At 40.7% G+C, this 26,403-nt stretch overlaps 2 protein-coding genes across 3 annotated transcripts in view; both read left to right on the plus strand.

The window, feature by feature from the left end:
* Window positions 1-11,645, plus strand: part of skor1b (SKI family transcriptional corepressor 1b) — a 48,230-nt gene extending 36,585 nt beyond the window's left edge. The window contains exons 2-9 of the mRNA XM_086028625.1: window positions 6,019-6,235; window positions 6,400-8,124; window positions 8,285-8,378; window positions 8,470-8,574; window positions 8,651-8,707; window positions 9,135-9,209; window positions 10,513-10,587; window positions 11,287-11,645. Coding sequence (XP_085884751.1) covers window positions 6,418-8,124; window positions 8,285-8,378; window positions 8,470-8,574; window positions 8,651-8,707; window positions 9,135-9,209; window positions 10,513-10,587; window positions 11,287-11,384 — 2,211 coding nt within the window. The 5' untranslated portion in view covers window positions 6,019-6,235; window positions 6,400-6,417 and the 3' untranslated portion in view covers window positions 11,385-11,645. The remainder of the gene's footprint in view (window positions 1-6,018; window positions 6,236-6,399; window positions 8,125-8,284; window positions 8,379-8,469; window positions 8,575-8,650; window positions 8,708-9,134; window positions 9,210-10,512; window positions 10,588-11,286) is intronic.
* Window positions 11,646-13,220: 1,575 nt separating this feature from the next.
* Window positions 13,221-25,612, plus strand: pias1b (protein inhibitor of activated STAT, 1b). Of its 2 annotated transcripts, none has more exons than XM_086029343.1 (14): window positions 13,221-13,319; window positions 14,766-15,186; window positions 15,270-15,354; window positions 15,497-15,544; window positions 17,272-17,362; window positions 17,471-17,605; window positions 17,699-17,804; window positions 19,606-19,679; window positions 19,774-19,934; window positions 21,611-21,744; window positions 22,162-22,339; window positions 22,425-22,564; window positions 23,705-23,742; window positions 23,817-25,612. In XM_086029343.1, exons 1-14 carry the CDS (start codon window positions 13,275-13,277, stop codon window positions 24,144-24,146), a joined length of 1,986 nt encoding a protein of 661 aa, XP_085885469.1. In that variant the 5' UTR covers window positions 13,221-13,274; the 3' UTR covers window positions 24,147-25,612. The 2 variants fall into 2 exon arrangements, with proteins under 2 accessions (XP_085885469.1, XP_085885470.1); XM_086029344.1 differs by lacking the exon at window positions 13,221-13,319 and adding an exon at window positions 13,331-13,748.
* The last annotated feature ends 791 nt before the right edge of the window (window positions 25,613-26,403 follow it).

Genomic DNA, 26,403 nt, shown 5'->3' on the forward strand with positions numbered 1-26,403 from the left:
GATTTTTGTTGCTGTTCTTGTTCTCAAAACAACATTGGTGTCACTCTGCACTGTACAGGACTTATAGGGGAAGTCAACCCAAGCATATTCTTTTCAAGAATATGTTCTATGCGAGCCCACTAGTTGAAACAAGGCGTTCTGATAAATATTGCGTTTGTGGAATAAGAGTTAATCCACCCGTTTTTAGCCATCTCTGCCATTTTGTCACTTCTGTCAACTGAAAATGACATCACAACTGCTCAGGGCTCAGGTAATCACAGTTCACCTGTTTTCTGAAGCTGAGCTGTGATTGGTTGTTACCTGAGCCCTGAGCAGTTGTGATGTCATTTTCAGTTGACAGAAGTGACAAAATGGCCGCCCTCTGAGATGGCTAAAAACGGGAGGATTTTGCTGCTTAACTCATATTCCACAAACGCAATATTAATCAGAATGCCGTGTTTCAACTAGTGGGCCTGCTGGGAACATATTCTTGAAAAAAATATGTTTTGGTTAATTTTCACTTTAAGATAAACGAACATTTCCTTGACACAATTTGCTGTGTCTGCTTCTTGGCACTGCTTCTTCACATACAGACGAAGGACTAAACTGCGGATATCCAGAGTGAATCAGGTGATTCCTAACTTTATCGTGATTGGAACAATTGCAAATGTTACACCTGACCTCTGTTTCCCTACAGCTATTTTCGCTGTATCGCTATTCGTTCCAACCACGAAACAATTTGGAGCTCTGCAATCCATGCTTTTAAGCGCCCCCACCCACCTCCCACCCTCCACGGTGCTTGCCCATGAAAATAATGCACTGCATCTCACCTGGTGAATCTCTGGCTCTCTATTCAGACACACAGCCATATTTGCACTTCCTGCTCGGCAAACTGTCAGCAGAGCGACGGCAAGTTCGTTTGAACTCTCCAGGGACTTGCAGGGTGTTCAAAGAACAGGCTCTCAGTTCGCCTTCAAATCCAAAGGGGGACACCAAGAACTCATTGAGACTCGCCACCTCCAGCCGCCCGTCTTGAGTGGTCGAGTGCCCAGACATGGCGCACACTTCAGGGCCCTTCCCCCCCGACGTGTGCATATCATCCACCCAGAGCCATTCTATCTGTATGGAAATTTGGGCTCCACAGCTGGAATCCCACAAAGCACTGTCGTCTCCTAATAGTTATTATCTCTTTGGGCTGCTCCCTCTCAAAAACCCCTGCAATACAAGCACATCACATCTTTATGGTAATGCCCTACAATACAGCCCCGAGCTATATGGCGCACAGACCTTTGTTATCATTACGATAATTCCCCTTCTCACTTGACTCCTCATTACAGTGCCCGTGCCGCTTAGGCTTGGATATAGACAAATTTCTGTGTCTTTGTTTATTCTGCTCATCTAGTGACTATGACAAACCTTAAAGCTTGCGAGATTATAACGACGTCTCAGTACAGGATATGTAGAACCTTTTTGCTTCCACCGTTTGTTAGATTTTTCCCCGGAATTGACCTTATGTGTGTTTTCTTGTTCTTTGCTTTTGCCTATGACATAGAAATTTCACTTCATTTCTTATGCGTGTTTGGTGGTTTTGTCTCTTTCAGGCTCAAAGGAATGGCAACTTTTTCATGGCCATGAATATTTCATCTTTCAGCCCGAGATTTTACTTTCAAAGTGTACTGCAATCACCGGTAAAGAAGATCAGGCATACAGTACAGTCTAATACGATTCTATACAAAACAGCTGTAGCTTCGCCTTTACAAAGATAATTCTCGATTGCTCACTTCTGATTGACGCCGTCGGGGAGATGTTATTTCACAATGTATTTATTATTCAGAGTTTTGCGCATTCATTTTTATGTACTGCTCTTTAATGGATCTCACTAGACTTGATAAGTGTATATTGTAGTTTTGTGACCGTTCCACCATTTTTCACATGTATCATTTGTGAAGTCTGATTTTTCACTCTCGAACGTCTGCATGCCAATTCATTTTTACAGATGTTTAATGGCTCTTATTAGATTTGCACTGTATGTCTTCGTCTGTGACCCGTTTATTATTGTTCAGTTGTATCACCAATTTTTATCTCTTGCATGCACGCAACTTTTGAGTCCCCTTAATACATCAAATTTCTTACTAGGAAATCATTTCCAAAAAAATGCACACACTTTATTGTTTGAGCTGGACCATTTTTTTTCAGCAACAGCTGCAAATATGACCTCTCAAAAAATGTCTGGTCAATCAAGGTTGGAGTGGATTATTTTCATAAACTATTTGTTCTATTAAAACAGTCAAAGTAGCCTTAAATATTTCAGCGACGGTGCATTATTTTTCATATAGTTGTCATAAGGACAGGTTTAATGGGTGGTCCACAAGGTTTTTGTTTCCCTCATCATAACACATTTTTGTACAATGTGATGTTTTAGCCCAGCAGGTTATTTATGCATCTATATGGCACGGTGAGGTTCAGGTCAGCCGTACAAAAGCGAGGCCCTTGGATCGTGGCCGCCTGCGTCCTTGCACGTCTTCGCCAAAGCCCACGTGAGGCGTCTGCCTTGCACAAAACAGTAATTGCGGCGTGATTGGCACAGCTTGTCCCGTGCAGCCTGTGTCCCACACTTGAAGGTTCCCCTCATTGTCACACAGCCTTTTAGCACCTTTGTTCCTCTCACTCCCCCAGGACCTCACAGCTCACCACTGGCAGATGAGTCCCACTCTGTGACAAAAGCGTCCCTACGCTCAACCTCATTTGATGCAGTGATGAAATCCCCCCTCACTCATCCGCTACCACACACCCTCATTCTCTTGTTCACACACACACACACACACACAAATGTGATGCACACTTTCTGAGAAGAAGCATTCCGTTTAGCAACACAGGGTATTGCAGGGACAGGGGGTCAGGACCCATGGGTGGGCTTTTTGGAGGCAAACAAACATGAGAGCAGCAGAGAAGTGATGTCTTGTTTACACATTAGCAGACATTTAGTAAGTCTACGGCAGCCTCGCAGCCGCCGTTGTTTTTTGTTGCTCCTCACGCAAATCAATACCAGGGGCGGAGCTACGTGGTGGCCATGGCCAACCCTGGCCACCCCCACATCTAGGGGAAGATTTTGATACCTGTGACTTACCTGTCATTTTCACACGGATGCAATGTTCTTAGATCCCTTGAGGCTCTGGCCCAATTTATTTGTTAACTGTATATTTAAAGAATGAATTTAACATTGATCTGAATGCAAACTCTAACAAAAGAATCTCTCTTTAGGAAAGAACGTTTGATTCTTCAATTTCAATTTCTTTATTTTTAAAAAGGGACAAAGTATATTCATCAATATTTCTTGCAAAAGTGAATATAGGCAGTCCTCGGGTTACGAACAAGTTCCTTCCTACGCTGGCGACGTAACCCACATTCCTGTGTAAATTGGAATTAGCTCATTAATACCCGCTAGATCTCAAAATAAATATCCGATATCCATCGGCGTCACGCCTTTCTCTTTTTGATTATATCTAGCTTCGTTTCCATCGTAATGGCTTTCCTCATGGCTGGACCAGCATCGAGATCCTGCTTTCTTTTTAACACACACGCACACACACACGGACTGGAGACAAAATGGCGAGCGAAACTCTGGTGTTGCAAACTCGAAACAACGTAGGTCTACTGCGTAACCCGAAGACCGCCTGTACATCGGAATAAAATAAAAGCTAGTTTTTATCAGTCGTCTCTGCATATGCCAGTTGTTACTTCAATGAAAAATAGCGTTGTAGTTGATGACAACTGGTCACTATGATTGGCTGTAAGGCTAGGTTCACACCGCAGGAAAATGCGACCCAGATTGAATTTTTTTGCCCATATGCGACCTTTATCTGATTTTTTTGTGACAGTCTGAACAGGTGCAGGGGATTGAATCTACAAAGTTGTTTTGAGTAACACTATTGACTATATTTTACTTTATTTTAATCCACATTGAAACATGAAGCATAAAGTAGACATTTATGCCGATCGTAGTAATTCAGCCACGGCTGAGATAGATTCATTTTTTACGCACGGTTAAGTGCGTTAGTGATGTCTCCATGAAATGAGATATTAAAGCGGAAGTCAACGCAAACATATTTTTTTCAAGAATATGTTTTATGCAAGCCCACTAGTTGAAACAGGGCATTCTGATCAATATTGCGTTTGTGGACGAAGTGTTAATCCACTCGTTTTTAGCCATCTCTGGGGGCGGCCATTTTGTCTCCTGTCGACTGAAAATGACATCACAACTGCTCACAATGACCAATCACGGCTCAGATTCAGACAACAGGTCAGCTGTGATTGGTCGTTGTAACCCCCCAGTGAAATACGTCATCCTGGTCACCCACTAGAAAAATTCTAACTATGCCCCTGATCAGCCCGGGATGATTTTGGATTGAGGCTGCAAAAACTGACAAAAGGTCAAATGCAATAACTCATTCGTCATTCAAATAATAGTGACTTCATGACAGCAATACACGTTAACAATTATTAGCCAGCAGCCCTGTAATTGTCATCTCTGCTAGCCTTCCATTGTTAATTTTTGTGCCACCCGCTCAGGCAAACACGCGCGTGTTACAAACTGCATCTTTCTAACACTATCTAATGAGGTGATGACCAACCACTTGTTATAATTGCTTCAGTCTCAAGCTTATTAATCATATGTAGAGTTATTTAAGGATGCATAAATTAATCTTAGATTAAAAAAGCCTATCAAAGCCTCAAAACAATTAAAGAGTAAGGTAAGATTTCCCCTGGGCTGCCACTTTTATTTTAATAGAGTGTTCAGGTGATTATCATACTTTGATGCAACACTGTGATTAATGCAGACACACTTTTAAATGAGCTGCTCTCTCTTGCACAAAAAAAGGCAGAACAAACCAGATGTTGACCTTGCTGACTTTGTTCATCACACTGCCCAGCGCAAAAGGTGTGACGACGCCTGCCACTGTGTTTTTGTGGGTGTGTTTTTTAAGGTGACAAAAAGGATTTTTGAATGCAGAGGAAGCACTTAAATGGATGGGTCAATGTTATGGACAACTAAAAAGACAGTTGAATTATTTTCACCAGCATTAGATTGCCGGAATTGGATTGAATTAAGAAGTATGTTGAATGGCTTTATTTTGGCATCTTGCTTTTTGACTTTATTTTAATTTTATTTTTTCTTGAAAATTTTGAGTCAATGTAAATGGCTCTCAGATGAATATTGACAATTTTAATAGATGAATTACTCATTTTAGTTCAATTGTAAAATAATAATAGTTATAAAACTGACATTTAAAAATATAGTACAGTATACCTATTCCTGACAGTTTTATTATTGTTGTTATTAGTATTTGCATTTTGTTAGGTTAACATATATTACTGTTTACGTGTTGAAATTATTTATAGACTTGCACAGCTCAGACCCACTGCAGAAGCCGCAGTGACGAGACGAGTCTTGTTACCTTCATCAATATTAAACTCATGGTGACCAAATGTAAACGATTAACCCGGAGCCTCATTGACTTGAAACTGTTAAATGGACGACGCGTTTTGCATTGTTTCTCTGTGTCTCTGGTAGTTCCATGCTTTCTTGTAGCTTGTGATTAAGAGCAGCTGCTTGTCACTGCGGGCGTGCGTGTGTGACGCACGTGCACTGTGACTCCGTGGGAACGCGGCACGTGACGGGGGCCCTGACACAATGCTGTTTGGACAACCGAATATCGTGCATAAAGTCACAATTTTGGTTTCGTTAAAGTGTAAAATAATAATTAGATATTAAATATGAGTTGGGTGGGCTGTATATATATCCTACCACATGTAACTAATAGGCTATATGTATGTTAACGTATACGTAACAAAATGAAATTAGAGCCTACGACTAAAATAGCAGTATTGTTTTCTCAAAATTACATGGACTAATATTATAACAGTGGAATTTTAATATCATAACATTTTAAGATATTGTTGTTGTGGTAGTTGTAGTTTGATGTTTAGGCGCGTGTGTCTCACAGTTTAACACGCTTGTGGTGTAACCCAAACCTGCAGGCGCGCGCATGCACGCAACTACGGTGGGAGGGAGGCAGGGAGGCGGTGAGTGGAGTGGAGTGGAGTGAGTGAGGGAGGCAGGAAGGCGGTGCACGGAGTCCCATCACCAAAACAAACACCTCAGCAGCATCCGACACTTCTCGTTTTCTCTCCACCACGCGTGTGACCGCGGCCGTGTGGTGCACGACGAGAGGGGCGCTGCACTAGCACTGAATAGGTGAGTTTTCGCGGGTCTTCTCTTGGTGCGTTAATTTGAAAAAATACATGAATAGAGTAAAAATATCTCTCAGGGAAAATGTGTATTTATCAGGAAAAGTATATCCATCTCTCATCAAAGCGACTTAAACCCAATGTGTTCCAACATGTACAATCATCCTGCAGCTTGCACTATCCCGCAACATGGAACCCATTCCAGCGGGCCGCGACTCCAGCTCCTCGCCGGGCTCCAAGCAAGAACTTTCCTACCCGCCGTCCAACCTGAAGCCCAACCAGGTGGGCGAGACGGTGCTGTACGGAATACCCATCGTGTCCCTGGTCATAGACTGCCAGGAGAGGCTGTGCCTGGCGCAGATCTCCAACACTCTGCTGAAGAACTACAGCTACAACGAGATCCACAACCGACGCGTGGCGTTGGGCATCACCTGCGTACAGTGCACCCCCGTCCAGCTGGAGATCCTCCGCAGGGCCGGCGCCATGCCCATCTCCTCCCGGAGGTGCGGCATGATCACCAAACGCGAGGCCGAGAGACTGTGCAAGTCTTTTCTGGGGGCTCACTCGCCTCCCAAACTGCCCGAAAATTTCGCCTTTGACGTGTGCCACGAGTGCGCGTGGGGCAGCCGAGGTAGCTTCATTCCGGCCAGGTACAACAGCTCCAGGGCCAAGTGCATCAAGTGCTCCTACTGCAACATGTATTTCTCCCCAAATAAATTCATATTTCATTCGCACCGCACGCCGGAGTCCAAATACACACAGCCGGACGCGGCTAATTTCAACTCGTGGAGGCGACACCTTAAATTAACCGATAAAAACAGCCAGACTGATGTACTACACGCGTGGGAGGACGTGAAGGCCATGTTCAACGGGGGCAGCCGCAAGAGAACGCTGCCAGGCTGCGGGTCGGAGTCCAACTCGCCCCTCAAGTCCCACGGTCCGAACCTCCACCGACATTCCCCCGAAATACCCGCCAAAATTCTAAGTTGCGAGGACAACCGGATTAGCGTGGGCCCACGTAGCTACCCGGTCATCCCGGTGCCCAGTAAAGGCTTCGGGATGCTGCAGAAGATCCCGCCGCCACTCTTCCCGCACCCGTACGGCTTCCCGGCGTTCGGCCTCTGCCCGAAAAAAGACGACAGCATCGTAGGCGAGCCAAGCAAGGCGGGCCTTCCGGGGGTCCTGTGGCCCGGGACGAAGGACAGCGCCTACCCGTCCTTCCCGGTCTTCTGGCCCGCAGCGGGCGCCCTCCCCATGCCTCCTTACTCCCAGAGCCCGCACAAACCTCCACCCGAGATGCTACCTCTCCACAGACCCGCCGACGTGGACATTTCCGAGTCCACCGACACGTCCAAAGACAGCCTGGCTGACAACGACCGCTGCTCCAGCACCCAGTCCGCGCGGAACGACGACGACAAGTCCGGGGATGAGGGGAGGCCGCTGGAGGGGCCCACCTTGGCCCCACGCAAGGCCAGTTACGTGTCCGCCTTCCGACCCGTGGTTAAGGACGCAGAGTGCATCGCCAAGTTGTACGGCAGCAGAGGAGCTTACACCCGAACCGGCTACTTATCACCTGACTTTTTAAGCGAGAGCTCCAGTTACCGCTCCGTGTCTCCGTGCGTGGACAGCGAGGGCGAGGCGGACGTGGACGTGGAGACCAGTAAAACACCCGAGGACGAGGAGCCCTGCAGGCCCCTGTCCTTGATGTGTCCCCGAAGCCCTCCGGGGCTCACCCACAGCGTCTCCCCGAGCGACTCGGACTGCAAGGGGGCACGGCAGGAGATAGATCCGCTCGAGTCCCAGAAAGTGGGCCCACGCGTCGCCGCGCAGTCTTGTGACAGAGAAGTGCAAAGCAAAGAGTTAGCAGACGCACACATTGCTGCACCATTTAGCCAAGTGAGTGACACAATTACATGGCTTTAATATTTGCCCCAAAATTCACACTATTTAGCGTAATTAATCGTCTAAATAATATATATGTTTTAACACTTTGAATTAATGGCGTTACTTTTCCACTAATTTTCCAATGAATTAATTTTCCACCCAAATCGTGCAGGTTTACACACAGGAGAGGAGCGAGTTGCAACCAAGGAGCAGTCCCTATCATTTCAGATCTGCAAACTACCAACCTGCGGGGCTTACAACTCATGGTCAGACATCATCCTAATCAATATATTAACAGAATAAATTAACCCAGTAAATATAAGTAATTTCAAATGCGTGTTTTTTTTTTCCTGCAAGATGAGGGGACAAGCAAAGAGGAGCCGTCGTCCACGGTGGAGGAGGTAGAAAGCAAATCTTTACTGGAACAAAGCAGCGACGAAAACCAGCTTGAGCAGGATGAAGGTACACGGTATTTATTTTCATGCACATAATTTTTTTTCTCCCCACGGTAAATTAAAATGTGTTTTTGTGTCTGCAGACGAAGACTCAGCAAGAGCTTTGCACGCACAAAGAGGTGTACGGACTCTTGCAAAAGGTAAATTATGAGTATAATTTAAATATAACAACAATTAATACATTGATTGTAATTATTTTAGCATTCACCATTATTTTTACTTGTTTTTTTAAATGATAGTGATGATTTAAAAAGCTGTTATTGCTATTTTTGATGTTTCATTTTAATTTAACATATTTTGCGCTACATATATTATAGCCATCATCTGAAATACTCATCAAGGCTTTGAGGCAAAAAGAAATTGCAAGAAAAAGCACGTTTGTGTCACAATAGTCTGCAATTTGCAATTATTTGATATTTTGTATTTCGATGAATGCTTTGATAGATACAATTTAAAAATAAAAAACCAGGAAAGGGGGATGTTATTTTGTCACATTCTATTTGTTTTGTGTGTTTTGACATTTACAGAAGCTCAATTTAAATCTCATCAAATTCTGTATCATTTTAGAGGAACTACAGAAGCAACTATTGGAGCAAGTCGAGCTGAGGAAAAAGTTGGAACGTGAATTTCAACATTTAAAAGGTAAACCCCTAAAACGTGGCACAGGCTGTGTGTTATTGGTTAGTTTTTTGTTCAAATTCAATTGTTAGCACTCTTTCAATTTTTTTTTTGCTGAATGTTCCAACGAAACCTTTGCAACATGAACCTCAATGACATACACGAATGGCATCGCCCTATATGTAAAATATTTTTACACGTTTTATAAACACATAATACCTCAGTATAGTGCTAATCTGTGAATTATTATCTCTGTAAAGGTACTTTCCAAGGACTAAAATGTGAACACTTGAGAGTTTTTCTTTACCACCATTTGCAGACTATGTCATTTTCGCCTTTAGTCACTTCAGTGACATCGTTGCGCTCAAATGTCTATCACTTCTTTTCACTCTGCAAGTGTTGATATCTGGAATGAGGAATGGACCGCGGTACTCAAAGGCTCAAAGGGGCACACAATTGTGTCCATGGAGGATTTTAACAGCTCTAGACCCCCCCAAACCTGCAGTGCCCGAGGAGCGGCGCATCGTGTTGTTTGGGTGGTCGTGGATGTTTTTACCGGTGCATGTTGTCGGTTTTTAAACGACTCACCTTTGTGCAGCATCGAAAATGGACACATTAGCATTCATGTCTGAACACAACATTCCCACATGCACTATTCACTTGGAGCTCCTGTTTGACCTTCACAATCGTTTACTTTCATCACATCGGAAGTGCAATTTACAAGTACGAATATGAGTCAATCTATAACTACAAGAGGCCACAAAAGCACTTTTTAGACCACTGATCAAATACATCCTCATTCAGTTCACTATGTAATGATAATAATAATAATAATAATAATAATAATAATAATAATAATAATAATAATAATAATAATAATAATAATAATAGTTATTAGTATCATCTTGTTGAATTCTCATCTATCATCTTTGGTGATTTTCCTTTATTCATTTAAAAAACTGCATGGCGTTACATTGACTGTTAAGAATGCATGGTTAAACGTATACTCCAATTATTTATTTCAACACCATCTCATGCTGTGTGGTTAAGATTGACTTTATTTCCTCAAATAGACTCAATTTTACTATCGTTTGCAGACATACATGCATATAGATATTGAACAGCTCAGCTGGTATGAAGTTTGTTGCTAACCAAAACAGTAGCACCTATACTGAAGTAAACTGTCATTTAGATGGCTCTAAGTGCGAGGACTAATTACTGGTCCAGTAGCCTCTTTAGTTTCTGCGTTGTCTGTTGCTTCATCTTGCAAACAGCGTCCCCTTTTGGCTGTAAATCAAAGTGCATTTTTTCCCCCCCAAATCTTCAGATAACTTCCAGGATCAAATGAAAAGAGAACTGTCCTACAGGGAGGAGATGGTGCAGCAGCTGCACATCGTCAGAGGTGAGAAAAATAAAATAATTCAGTACTGGGGGTCCTCCATTCACGACGATCCCGACATACGAGGTTATGCGAACGGCTAGCAATAGTTTGCAACATCAGAGAAAGCCACACTAAAGTACCACTATACTTATTTTTAAAATTTGTTTTATATTTATGGCCTTGAAGTGTTTTTCCATATAAGTATTTACTATCGTTATGACTTTACTACTGCCTTCGCGGTGTTTAATGGCGTGCTCCAATTTACGTACACAGTTGGGGCCATCACCGCAAGAACAGATCTGCGTCGTAAACCAAGGACCCCTATTAATCCAAGTGATTTCATTTATTTTAAAGTGAATGTATCGATATCCTTGCATCGATTGAGTTTTTAGCCAAACAACGTATTTTACACCCTTTTTTTTTAAAAAAGTGTCACTGATAGTGTAGTGGTACACACGCCTGAGTTGTGTGCGGGTAGCGTGGGATCGATTCCCGCTCAGTGACGGTGTCTGTGTGTGCCCTGCGACTGGCTGGCGACCAGTTCGGGGTGTAGTCTGCCTTCGCCTGTTGACGGCTGGGATAGGCTCCAGCACCTCCCCGCGACCCTGTATAGGATATCGGTTTGGAAGATGACACATGATTAAAAAAAAAAAAAAAAAATCCACGCATGTTTCCGAATTTTCACGGGCACGTTTGATTCTTGGCTGTCGTTCTTCTCAGAAGCTCACGACGCCTTACACCATTTCTCCTGCAAGATGTTAACTCCTCGCCACTGCACGGGTTCGTGCACCTTCAAGTCTCCTCTGCTCCCACCGTGACGCACGGAAAGACGCACACTCAGCGTGGAAGCTTCCATTCTACGCTGCGAGGAAAAGACTCATTTGTTGTTGTGATATTCATTTAAAATGTGTACTGTCCAGCATTTATGTGAAACTTTCCTTTGATTTCAACGCAAACCATTGATGATATTTATTATTTGTGGCAACGTGCAATGATTATGTATGTATCTAAGTTGTAATAGTTAATAGAGGTTGTTATTTCTCTCATTGCTAACTTATTCATAAAGTCTGGTGGATTTTTTTTAATTTATGTTTGCCGTTCTTAATTCTCTTCACACAGACCGGTCACTTCATTTTGGACATCATGCACTTTAAATGAGTGAAACCATGACAACGATAATAAAATTATTTGTCGTGAAAGACTTGAATTTTGAAGACTTGCAGACAAGTTTGGCCCCCGACTTTCTTTTGTAAAGCACATATTCTATTCAGCTTTGATCATGTGGTATTTGTTTACAGCCCCCCCCCCAATAAATCGTTTTATTAAACGCGTTTACACACACGGCATTATTAATGTATACATCGAATTTAATCAATCCAAGTGTGCTTTTATTTCTTATTTTACGATAGGTTGTTTCACGAACCATCCCGCACCATCCATCCCTTCATTATCTGAACCGGTCGAGGGTCGCGGGCGTCCTCGTAGCTATCAGCTGACTTCGGACAATGGGCGGGGTACACCGTGAACTGGTTGCCGGCCAATTGCAGCGCACACAACCACTCACACGCACACCTAGGAACGATTTAATTTTAGAGTGTTCAATCAACATACCGTGCACGTTTTTAGAATGTGGAATGTAACGAACTATGTTATCGCAGCGGTGTATAAATAGTAGTCATGCGACATTCAGGCACGCTCAGTTACCATTATTGTTTTTCATTAGATTTTGTTTATATTTATGGCGTACAAGTGTTTGGCGTTCCGATTTACGTACATATTCGTAAACCGAGGAACACCCTAGGAAATATTCTAAACACAAACAAAACATTAAAAAAAAGAACAGCAAAAGTTGCCTGCACGATTGACGAGTAGTTAATGTATGAATGCGCCATATGGTTAACTTAATTATTTAGTTAATATACTTTGTTTTATATTTTTAAAAAAGTGTCCTGCACATTGATCGGATTGCATATTTAATAAATACAATTTAACATAATATTTTAACCGACTTTGAACACTGGATAAATAGCATGTTTCGCCTGCATAGTAGATTTTATCATGAAATAATAATTGAAATACTTCAGAAGCGTTATATATCCATGTCTATATCTATATCTATTACACATTTGTGTTACTCCTTATTTATTTATTTATTTATTTATTTATTCATTTATTTTAAATACGTACATAAATGTCATAATTTGGCTGTATTTTATGTATTTGCTAATCTTAGATAAAAACTCAGTCAGCTACTTTCAATATTCAAATGAGGGTTTTTTTCCACACATAAAGGCATTTAATTGCCTAAGATGGGTCAATACACATTTTCAGTAGTTCATGCGTATTATCAGATTGATTATCAGGATGAAAAAAAGGCGGAAATGTAAGTATGTTTTAAGAGAGTTACAACAAGCAAATACGGACTTGGTTGAATAGCCACTTTTTTCTTTTATTGTTTCGACCAGCTTAAAGTAAGTTGGCCTATACATTTTTTTAATAACATGATGGACTCACTATTTTATTGTCCTAATCTACAAAATGCCAGTAACTCCAATACTGTACTGGCTTGAAGTACTGTATGCTTTTAGAGCTACAATCTAATCAACAATTTGAATTGAATGTGCTGTGCAGCGTAGTTAAACGGAACAACTACGCCTCCTGTCGTCTGTTATGAAGAAGCGACAGATCCCGGAGGACTGCTGTTGCGCATGCGCACACAATGTCACAAGATGGCGGAGAGTACGGAACTGAAGGTAAAGCGAGCCCCTCCACTAGGTTGACAAATAGGCGCTTAGCACTGTCACGTTTGAATTTCAAATAACGGAAACACCATCTCTCGTCAGTCAAGTAGCCAACAGCGATTTGATCAGTTCCAGTGCGTCCACAGGAAGGGGACAGACACCACACAAACTGTTAGCTGCCTGGCTAACCTGCTAGCCTTAGCTTTGTTATTGTTGCCGACGATCCGTTAGTCAGCTTGTGCTGTGCTGTTCTCGTGCAGATTACACGCAGATCCCGCCTCGGATCTTAAAATTATACTACAATAACGCCAACGCCTTGAAAACAGACCCATGACAGCCAGGTCCCACTGACATTACTCGAAAATAAGCAGACACACCGCTATTATCTTATAAAAACGGGCTCTGTCTATTCCCTGGAAGGCAGGTTGCACTTCGCTAAAGGTATCTTTTTTTCCTCTGTAATTTGTGTGAATTCATGAGGGAAAGTATCACCATCCAAATTATGTTGACCATCAGAAATATTTGTGGGTAATTAATTTAAGACGAAGTTGAGAGGCTATACATTTTTCCATTTCCCCGCCATCAATCGGCTAGTTAGCCGAGCTAGCTTGTGTGTTATAAACGCCGTCTCCTGTCAGATTACCGTTTCTCGCTGTATATTTTTACTTTTTCAAATTCCTCCCTGTGTTTGATCATCGCTCTATATTTAACTGGCAATTTTGACATCTTCCATCCACGCACTTTCTCTGATTCAACTACATATGACAATGTTGCAAATCATTAGTGCTCCTTTAAAGCCACAAACCGTTCAGCAGTTTTCTTGACTTTACCTCAGACATTTGGTTCCTAAATCAGCTTTTATGATAACACACATATTCGTGTAGTAAAATGACTTAAAATTAAACACTTGGGATAGGCAGGCAAGGTCATCTGTGTGGACTCCAAATCCAAATGTAATCCATATTTTATTTTTAATCTGATGTGAGAAATAAAATGACGCTACACTAAGGTAGGTTTTCCTGTTACGACAACCAAGGTTGTAGCATTTTCTTAACCAAACCAAGATTGTCAGATGTTAAGCTTTTATGCTATTTACAAATTGTTTGAACAAAGGTGACATGCCCCAGCCCCGTAATCACGATACAGCGTGTGTTCATGTGGTGATGCTTTATGTCTAAAAGATGTGAGAGTAGAGTCTTCCTTTCAGAAATAAACCATCTGTTGCTAGTTTTGGCTCTAATGAGAGTGCTGTGTTGGTTCCTATGTGAATATTTAAAATCTTGTAAACCGAGGCTTTCACTCTGATAGTGAAATAAAAAGCCAAACATGTTTATTTTGTTTCTTCAAATTCAATGTAAGGGATGTGACTGTAAAATGACAGATTTTAATGGTGCAGCTTTTTCTTCTTGGCAAGTGTAGCAGAATGTGTTCCTTAACTTGACTTCCTTTTCCCCGCAGCAAATGGTAATGAGCCTTCGAGTTTCTGAGCTGCAAGTCTTGTTGGGTTTTGCCGGACGGAATAAGCACGGGCGCAAACACGAACTTTTGACCAAAGCGCTGCACTTAGTAAAGGCTGGTTGCAGCCCTGCCATGCAGATGAAGATTAAAGAGCTCTACAGACGGAGATTCCCAACCAAAATGGTTTCGCCAGTGGACCTTGCGCTGCCCGGCGTCCATTCCGCCTCCAGCCTTCCCGCGGGCCTCTTCGACAGCCATGGTTCCCCCTCGCCGCTGTTGCCTGTTTCACTGCTCGGGCCCAAGCATGAGCTCAGTCTGCCTCACCTGCCCTCCACCTTGCACCCCGTTCACCCCGACGTCAAACTGCAAAGATTGCCATTCTACGACATGCTTGACGAGCTCATTAAACCCACCAGTCTGAGTGAGTCTATGACTTGACACATTTGTGCTCGGAGATGTCTGTGGGTTTCCCCGCACTAACTAATGTCTCATTTGTTATTGTAGCTTCCGACAACAGCCAGAGGTTCCAGGAAGCTTGTTATGCCTTCGCTTTAACTCCGCTACAAGTTCAACAGATTAGCAGCTCCATGTAAGCAACACAGCTCTCGCTCGTTAATACTGTCAATGAGCAACAAGATACAATGAGGGCAGAACGGAAGGAAATTCTTAACATGTGTTGTTTTTTCCTCTCTCTCTTTCTCTCTCTCTTCCCCCCTCCCCCTCCCTCCCAGGGACATATCGGGGACCAAATGTGACTTTGCTGTTCAAGTCCAATTAAGGTACAAACCAGCCAGTTGAGAGTGATATACCTAACCATTAATTTCATGCAACCAGGAGTCTGGTTGTGAACACAGAGATGGCAGGCAATTTATCATTCCTAACAGCGTAAAAAAATCTGCACTTCCTACTTTATTGTAATTTTCCCGTCTTTGCGGCAATCTGCTTCTTCCTTGATAATCGTGCCATTTTATGGTTCAATACAAAACTAATTAATTACAGTTTACTCTGTGTGGAGTTTCAAAACCCCAATACAGGGGCACAGTTTTTCTATTGCAGTGTGTCTATAGATCAGTGTTTCTCAACCTTTTATTGAGCAAAGGCACATATTTAACCTCGGAAAAATTTTCACGGCACGCCGCTTCGCAAAACGATTCAGAAAAAGTAGATATACAGGTTAAGTATGTATCTTTAATTGTTTTGCCTGTTACTATACGTGCTTGGCATACATAAATTAACTTTTTTTAAATTAGAAAATAATATATATATATATATTTTTGTCTAAATAATTGGCATTGGATAATTTTCCGCGGCACACCTGACGATGCCTCACGGCACACTAATGTGCCACGGCACACTGGTTGAGAGTCACTGCTATAGCTGTTTGACGCTCAATCGTTTAAGGCTTCTTTATACTCCCGCGGGCGATGTCACTGCGGCAATGCCGAGCGCAGTTTGCCAGGACACCGCGGGACAGAATTTCCTCTTCTTTTGCTGGCCAATTCCGGTATGCATTTTTACTGCCGAGCCCCGATCGAAAAACGACAGCCACAACAATGGATATTGTGCCTGCTAGAACAAAGTGACCAAGATGACATGACAGATAGCATGTAGATCTGAAAAGATGCTGCCCAAGTCAAGTAAAAACTGTTCAGGTATTGTTACTTTCTCTTTGTTTGGAACTCAGTAACTGAGTTTGTAAATGCGGACCACTTGTTATGGGCTGTATGGGAGTTTAGTTCATATGTTTGAATTATAACCAGCGATAACAAACTAACATTTGAGTTAAAACATACAGTAGCCAACTAAACATCAACAAGCATCTTTTGACAACCAGGCATAATCAGTCAGTCGTCCATGTCGAGTGACAGTGTCCAGATGAGACTGACAAGCCTGTTGAACTGGTTGTCCTCACTATTTTTACTCTTGCGTGAAAGCAATGTCAGATTCAGTATGTCCTTTCTTCTGGACTAAGCATTGAACCATTCATTCAATAATTTCCATTGATGCTGACCAATTGTACGGATGGATGGTATTGCACGCACATTGACAAATTGTCGGCACCCCTCTGTTAATAAAGGAAAAACCCATCAGTGATGGCAAAAATAACTTGAATCCAACAAAAATAAAAATAAGTAAATTAAAAAATATATATGATAGTTAACTAGTGAAAGTAAGACTCTGCTTTTGAATTGTATTTCAACATAATTATTTTAAAAACAAATTCATGTAACAGGCCTGGACAAACCTGCTGGTACCCCTAGAAAAGATTGAAAAGTCGGCCTGACATGGGTGACAAGTAGTCACTGTGCTCTTTGGTGACTTGGTGTTTACCACACTAAACATTGACCAGAGGAAGCGATTCCAAAGAAAATGATAGACAAGCACATTAATGGAATGCTAAAGACTATAAGACCATGCCATCAAGTCCATTGATGGCCACGAGCCACCCTTTTGAAGAAAAAAATTCTACAGTGTTGCACTGTCACTTCTTTTTTTTGTCTTCTAGGTTTTGTCTATCAGAGACGAGCTGTCCCCAGGAAGATCATTTCCCTCCAAATCTGTGTGTGAAGGTGAATGGAAAGCCGTGCAATCTCCCCGTGAGTTCAGACTCTCCATCCGCAGACTGTGTTGTTTATTCAAGTGTTAGCCACCATGAAGGGCATGGAATAATAGAAATGTGATTTTTTTTTTCTTTGTCCTGGCAGGGATATCTTCCTCCCACCAAAAATGGAGTTGAACCAAAAAGGCCGAGTCGCCCAATAAACATAACCTCCCTTGTGCGACTGTCAACTACAGTCCCCAACACAATTGTTGTATCGTGGACTTCAGAAATTGGAAGGGTAAGAAGAACATTGGATGGACTTTGTGAAACAGATGTTTTGAGGAGGATGTGAGTCGCCTCAGCATGACCCCTTTTTCACATCTCTTGTCAGAGTTTTTCCATGGCTGTTTATTTGGTAATGCAGCAGTCGTCCGCAGTGTTGTTGCAAAGACTACGAGCCAGAGGAATCAGAAACCCCGACCACTCGAGAGCTCTGAGTAAGTTTATTTACTCGAAAAACTCAAGAAATGAATTCACTTGACAGTCGGGATCGCAATTGTTTTGCCATTCTGAACTGAGTCCTAAAATAAATTTGACAACTTGTCAAATTAACCATTTTATTAAACATATTTCACACTCATATGAAATAAAGTAACAGCTTCAAAATATTTTTTATTCAGCACCAGTTTTGAATAATATAATATATAATTGTAAATAATTATAATTCAATAATATAATTATATGATATAACTTTTAACCTGTACAATTCAACACATATTAAAAAAAGTCTTTTTGAGAGGGAATATAAAAATAAACAACTGAAATAATGTAGTGTACACATTCAAATTTATGTTACACGGGAGTCAGCTATGCAGACAAATATCAGGAAAAGCTTACCAGAACATGTGAAATTTATTGGGGGTTAATCAGAGGCACTTTAAATAGTGTCAGTTGTGTGTTGATTCCCATTTGACATGCGTTTAAATGCGACTGTATGATTTTGAACAGTCACATCCATTATGAGAGCATGTTCACACTTGTAATAATTTACATTTGTAATGTTCATTTTAACTCATTCACTGCCAGACATTTTCTGACCGTCTTTTACACTAACGTTTGAAAAAATTTGAAAAAAAATGCAAATAAATTCCTGGGATTGAATGGCTGGACTATGAAAAGAGAAGTAAATTTGTCAATGGCAGTGAATGAGTTAATAAAGCTTTGAAATGATGCGTCAGTGGAGCGGTTTACTGTCTGTCTCTGTAATATTTTGTGACGAGTTCATAAAAGCATGCAAAGTGTTTAGCATATCATTGCTCATTCCATTGGCAGTGTGAATGCAGGACGTTTCTGTTGCCTTGCTTGCAGACCCATTTATTTATCCAAGTGTCCTGCTTGTTTTCCTTTTACCACAATAATCCAACACCAGCCTCTGAAAATGTCCTCTCTTCTTGAAAACACATTCATCCCTGTTATGTTTGCCACCGAATATATAAACATTCCTCACTCCTTCCACCCAAACCACATGGCCTACTTGCTAATTATTCTTCATCTTCTTCGGTCCAGGATACTCAGCTTCGGCTGCTTTTATCCCTCTTATTTGTAGATTTGTTCCCTTATCTAATTCTGTGTTACCCACATTTGTTAAAAAGTACGGAAAGGAAAACATATGTCCGTGAGACTAAGTCAAAATCTATTTAATGTTTTTAAAAAAAAATCCTTTGCCAGATTGCGCAAATCAGAGCAGACAGGAATCTCAGTTAAAGTTAATTGTGAATACAGGAGCTGATTTGAAAAGATGCCAAATAGAAAGAGTCAAAACTCAGAGCGTCTGTCCTCACTTAGCAGCTTATGTCATAATTGAAGCCCTGCGCATTGTATACTAAAACATTTCATTTAAAATAAACCCGTCAGGCCGGAAAAGGCATTGGGACTTTTACTATGACATCTGATGCTTACATGTGTCACAATGTTGGAATTGTTTGATTCTTTTGAGCCATTTGTATAAATATATTTTATGATACTCGAAAATTATAAGGAGACTCTACGGTATAACAATGTATTTATAATCCAGTGTGGAATCAAATGCATTGTAAAGTTTGTTTTCAAAATGATTCAAAATTATGAAAAAAAAATGCCTTGGTACAAATAAAATCCCTTTGTAATAATTCCTCTGCAGACGAGCAAATAAACACGCAAGGCCATTATTTGAGAAATTACACTTGCTTATTTTCATGCTTTGCTCTCTCTTTTCATCTTTGTCATTTTCTGTTTTTTTTTTTGTTTTTTTCCTCGTAGTCAAAGAAAAATTGACAGCTGACCCAGAGAGCGAGATCGCCACCACCAGTCTACGGGTGTCTCTTCTGTGTCCTGTATGTTTTACTACTTTTATCTTCAGCCTGACAATACACACATCTTCAATGGGAAGTACTTGTTGTCATGCATATTTTATTTATTTATTTTTAGCTCGGAAAGATGAGGCTGACAATCGCGTGCCGAGCGTTGACATGCTCCCACCTCCAGTGCTTTGATGCTACGCTTTATATCCAAATGAATGAGAAGAAGCCCACATGGGTGTGTCCAGTGTGTGACAAGAAGGCGCCATACGAGCACCTCATTATTGATGGGTGAGCACCTTGATCGTAGCTGTTGGTTCACTCTCGGGCTGTATGTATTGATAATGTTTGACTTTTGCTAGCCAATTAAATGATTATCGATTACTTCCAGTTTATTTGTACATTTTTTTTAGCGGCTTCCGTATTTTAAAGCTGTGTCTGCTAACGCAGGGGTACCCAACCACCAGGCCGCGGACCGGTACCGGGCCGCAGGCCACTTTGGACCGGGGTCGCACAGATGAAAGGAAAAAAAAAAGTATAGTACTTTTCGGTTTATTTATTATCGGAGGCTGAGAAGTATTTTATTTTGAAAAGTGACCGGATTCTCTCCGTTACATCTATGACTGACCGTTAACGCATGTCAAGTTGTCTTCGTTGCGTAACGCTAATATTAAATGCACAAGCTAGCAAATGAGTAAAATAAACAGACGTACTGTATTTAGAAAGTTTCTTTGCAATGGGGAATTAGCCCAGTGAGAATTCATCACAAGAGCCTATGCCCAAGAAGAAAAAGAAACGTACATTTCACAGACAATACCGGAAGACCTCGTTGTATGAACCGGTCCGTGGCGGAAAAATGGTTGGGGACCACTGCGCTAACGTGTACTAGGGCTAACCAATTTTGTTAACGTGGTAAACACTGGCTTGCACTCTTTTAAGTGTTCACTACAACTTGACAACCTTCGACCAAACAAGTGTGGTGTGAACACAAGTTAGTAAATCATAAATCATATTACAGATGTAATGCAAACAAATGTGTGGCTTTATCCCTTCAACTTTTCATATTTCATGAAACAATGATATGTGACAATGTGGACTGCACTTCTGAAGCACTGAACCTATCTAGTCACTATATAAATAAATATATGAACTACAGTATACATAAAACAATCATGCCTAAGGGCTGACTAAAATGAGGTTGTTGTTTTTTTGTTTTTTACCCAAATTGCAGCATTTGGGATTTGAAAGTTGCATGCAATGTTGATTTGAATAATTATTCAGCCCTAACATGCCCAACATGACTGCAGACAGAGAGTACAGTTTTGTTTTCTATATTTAGTGACTTAACCAACTCCTCTAGTGAGCTTAATTTAAAAAGTTACAAGCGAGTTTAATTCCTGTTAAGAAACAGACCACATGAGCAGAATCATGTTCACATTCTTATTCGTATGACAAGAGAGGACTCGGAAACAGTCTGGGAGGCAATTGTGCCGAACATTTATACATTGCAAGAGCGGTGATTTATCGACATGTTGGAAACTTTTGACCTGTGCTTCATGAGGAAGCACGTAGGAGAGCTGGAGGGGCCACGGAGTTATTGTTGCGCTTATATATGGACTGGTTCAGTCATGCAGTTTGAAGGCTCATTTTATGTTACATCAAAAACATTCCAAATGTCAATTTATTTGTGATTGTAGTTACATCCATGGTATGTTTTGACTAAAGTATTTTCCTAGTGGAAGCCCTTATTTTCTTATCTGTAAAGAAAGCAACACTCTTTTCCTTCTATGGAAGTTGGGGCAGGTTCATGCTTGTACTAAAACAACAGTTTCCAAGTTTTTATTTGGTATAAAAAGAAATAAAGCAATGGATACCAAAAAAGTGTTTTGTGAAAAAAAAAAAAAGTTGGTTGACCAGGTGTCATGATGAAAAGGCTTTTGTTTTCAGGCATCATTCTGTTTTTGCAGGTTGTTCATGGAAATCCTGAACAGCTGTTCTGACTGTGATGAAATACAGTTCAAAGAGGATGGAAGTTGGGCACCCATGAGGGCAAAAAAAGAAGTGCAGGAGGTGTCTGCCCCCTACTATGGAGTAGACAATGGTGCGTACGTACGACCAAGGTTTCCAACCTATGTATACATCTTAAACAGGGTTCCCGCATAAATGTCTTACATTAATATTTCCAATGTCTTATTTTTTTTAAACACATGATAAGTAAGATTTTAATAAATTTACTTTTTTTTTTTTTTTTAAATGGATTGTTACACAATCACAATAGTGTAACCAACAAAACTGTGATGTGGTTTAATTTGGGATACTATAGAGCAGATCCATGTAATTTATGTACTGAAACAACTTTGGGCAAACTGGGACATTTGGAACATTAATTGTGTGCATGCTGAAAGCATTCACACATGTATTTCAAATGCAATTGTAAAAAGTCTTAAAAAGCCTTAAACTGAAGGAACCCCCTCTTGTGAGTGGAATCTAAGTGACTTTGCTGGGTCTGCGTGCGCAGATGTGCCTAAAACAGAAAGCCATGAGCAGAAACGGGGGTCAGCCAATGAGAACAGTAAGAAAGTGGATGTGATTGACCTGACACTGGACAGCTCGTCGGAAGATGAGCTGGATGATGAGCCGCCTCCGAAAAGGGCCTGTCCGTCACTGTCGCCCATCTCTCCACCCCCAACAAAGGGGTCAGTCTGCAACCTCCGCTTAAAGCACTCGTCAAGTTACTTGCTCCAACGAATGACATGATGCTCCGTTGTTTATTCCCTGCAGAGTGCTGAACCTTCACAACCAGACGTCACCGGTGACAAGAGTTCCCAGCATGCCGCCTTTAGAGACCAGCTACATTCCTCCTCCACCACCACTTATTCAGGACTACCGCCACTTTTATCACTCAGCTAGTGACCTGCCAGGTAAGCCCGGAAACCGGTGTTTGAAATACAACTTGTTACACAATGGCTTGTTGCTGTAAATATTCTGAATCCACACTGGAATTGTTTTCGTTATCAAGTACACGACAACCTCTCAGTTCATACCAAGCCAGATTTTTCCTCCATAGCAAATAATGAATGAAAAATAGAAATAATGCATTCCAGTGGATACTGGCACTTTCTTAAAACTGTTAATAAATGTGTGGGTAATTGAATTAACATGTTCATAAAAGTCACAATGAAATAAAAACAAATGAAAATGAACAATCGAAAAATATAATAACCCTAGTCCTAACAGCCTTTGTCAAGACAGACTCATCTTTTGAAATAATTGTAAAGTGTCAAAGCGTGCACCCGTTGATTATTTATTGCTTGCTGAAAAGAACCACCACCATGAAAACTCTGCCGCCTAAAGGGTTCATTCTAACTACATAACGGAAAACATGAGCGTAATTATATTCACCTCGTTTTCCATGTGACAAATAAAGGTGGGAAACGATCACGCAATCGAGCTGAACATTTCCCAAGAGGTACTGTCCATCTCAGTGTAACTTTTGACCTGAGGTATGTGCTCCCAAGTTGCAACTACTTTGCTTTGTATATTTTAGATGTTAAATTTAGGAAAGACCATGTTTACATTTGTACATGTTTTGGTAAAAGTAATTTTTTTTCTCCCAACTGGAAGCACTTACCTTCACAAAAAAAAAGTTATATTTCTGCTCTGTTCTTCTGTTCAGATTTATTATGCATAAATGTTTTGGCGTTATTAGTTAGGTTTGCGCTCTATTTCGCTCATTTAGTTAGAGTTGTTAAATCACCGATACTTAACATTTTGACGTGCAGTCTTATAAGCATTCACTACGACACCTGGCTTTATCACTTTGGCTTCAACTTTTCATGTTTCACGAAACGACATGTAAACATGCACATGTATAGACACTATATAAATGAATGAATAAAATATATATATATAAAAAAAAGCAGACCAACCATACAAAATGGAGCTTTAAAAAATAAATAAACAAATTGCAGCCTTTGCGATTTGAAAATTGCTTTTCTCTGCCCTAATTGTCAATGTTGTGTTGAGCTGCTTTTTTAATCCATTTCTTAATTTTTTTGCAGATCTAAATTTCTTCTCCTTCCTCCAAGGCGATAATCAGGTACACCCGTCATAGCTCAAGTGGAGATCATCACACTCGCTCCACCTAACTCCCATTGTCCTCTTCTCCTTCAGCATTACAACATGGTGATGGCTGCCGCAGCGGCCGCATCGGCCTCGGCCTCGGAGGACCCGGACCTGCTTCTCAACCGCTACCTGCCCTACGGCTCGACCCCCATGTTGCGGGAGCCGCCGGGCACCCCGGGCAGCAGCACGTTGGCAGCCACCAACGGAGGCAGCAACAGTGGCAGCACCAGCAGTTTGGTGTCTTCTAGCAGTCTGCGGGACAAAGACCGAGAACGCGACAGGGACAGTCACGCCATCTCGGGACTGTCGAGGTCCTCGGTAGAGGCGGCGACGGCGGCCATTTATGGCTCCATATCTGACGTCATCTCTCTGGATTAGATACTCATAAAACTGATGCACAAGGGAGACATTGAGACAAGAAGATCTTTGTAAATACGGAGGAGAGAGCTGAAAGAATACAGTACTATGTACAGAGAGGAAAATCTATTTTCAATTTACTTATCATGTATATAAACTTAGGACACTTCCTGTCCAGTGGTTCGCTTCAGTTCAATATTTTCTGTGAATACTGAAGACTTTTTCACACCTCTTCATGTGGTCCTTTGATTATATTGTACCTTTTGTACTTGGTTTTTACAGTTTTGTTTTCGATATTCCATGTCAATGGCATTAGTTTATTATATGTGCACAGAACTCTCATGAGGTGAGACCTTATGGAACATGATATTCAGCATCAAAAGAAAATGGGCATTGTTGCGGGTGTTCACAAGGCAAGTCACAGCAGCCGAGGGAAAAGGGTAACTTTTTTCTAAATTGCAGTTTCTGTATAAAAAAAAAAAAAAAAAAGTTGACAGCAAAAAGTGTTTTGCCATCACTGTAGACATTCATGCTGTGGTTGCATTATTTTAAGGACGTATTTATAATATAAGTTATGTTGGATGTATACTGTTGTTTTTTTAAAAGCATTCCCCTCGTCTCCATAACTGTTGCCACTAGAAATATAAAGCAGGTCCTACTTTCTTCTTGCTTGCGTCAGAACAAGCAGATTCCTATCCAGCATAGATTGAAGCTAAGCATATATATAATCGGTATTGTGAGGAAATTCTTCCTCAGTGTGTGAATGAATGGATCCTGGAAGCATCCCCATGGTAATCAGATAGAAAACGGAAATTTACATGTTCTCTTCCTCCTTATGGCACGCGTTAATTTTGCATTCAATGTCAGCAAAGAGGAGAAGACTTACTCTATGCTCCCCTTTCAGATTTAATTCAACAAATGGATGTGATTTTTTTTAGCACTTGCTTTCTCCTTTCAGGCTCTGCACAGAAGTGAAGCATTGACCAGTAGCCACCCCTTTGAGAGCAGTTGGTGTCTCTGAAAATAGAAAATCTCTCAAAACTCACCTGTTTAATGGCTGTTCCTCTGCTTTGGGAGGCCATAAGTTATTTAGTGTTTTCTTTTGTCAACTTACAAGATATTTGGGACATCTTCATCTTCACACCTCATTTTAGCCCAACTATTGAAGTCAACATGAACAGCCTTTTTTTTTTCTCCTCAATTTATGCTTATAATTACTATTATTTATTATCATATATATTTTCAGCATTTGTTAGATTCGTGGCTATGCATTGCTGTCATTGTATGTGATATTTCTTTTGTAATGATATAATTAATGCTATTTAAAAACTCATTGTTGCTTGACATGCATTGTAACATTTTGAGTTTCTCTGTCCGTTTTACCTATCAGATGATGTCAATAACTCAATAGAGGCTTTGAGCATTTTGAACCGCTAAGAGGTCTACTGTGCTGTTTGATATTTATAATAATTAAACAGGAAAATGTGTATGTGTGGTTGATCATTTTAAGGTGATTCACATTCCGACTATTCCCATACAGGGTGCTGTGGTGAATTGTCCAATTTCACTTGATTAGTCCATAACATTCATAAATTACCAGTAGAGTTGTTTGTCTATTTATTATATTGTGATGCGCACTTACAGAACAATTAAATGCTCTTCCATTAGATAGCAGAATTCCAAATAGTATCTCAGCTTTCTGTTCAATTTAAGTAATTCAGGATCCAGACATTTTAGACCCTCTTACCCTGATGTTTGAAAAAAAATAAATGTTATATATATATATATATATATATACATACATATATACATATATATGTATATATATATATACATATATATGTATATATATATATATACATATATATGTATATATATATACATATATATACATACATATATGTGTGTATATATATATATACATATATGTATGTACACATATATATATACATATATATGTATATATATATACATACATATATGTGTGTATATATATACATATATATATATACATATATGTATGTACACATATATATATATATATACATATATATATACATTGAATCAGTTTTAACAGGCCCGGATTTCATTGAGACGAGAAGTGTTAATTGTACATTTTCTCTTTCAAATGATGAACGGTGGTCTCGTTTCTTTTAACGACATCTCCTAATTCACGTTTAAGAATCGTTGTGAACCTAAATAAAAAGTTAACACTCATTCTTGAACAAGATATAAGTGATCTAATAACGCACATACAAAAGTAACCAGAAGTCGTTGT

Source organism: Filicampus tigris, chromosome 4, assembly GCF_054856515.1.
Source record: "Filicampus tigris isolate MCC_2025a chromosome 4, RoL_Ftig_1.0, whole genome shotgun sequence".
Taxonomy (NCBI): Eukaryota; Metazoa; Chordata; class Actinopteri; order Syngnathiformes; family Syngnathidae; genus Filicampus; species Filicampus tigris.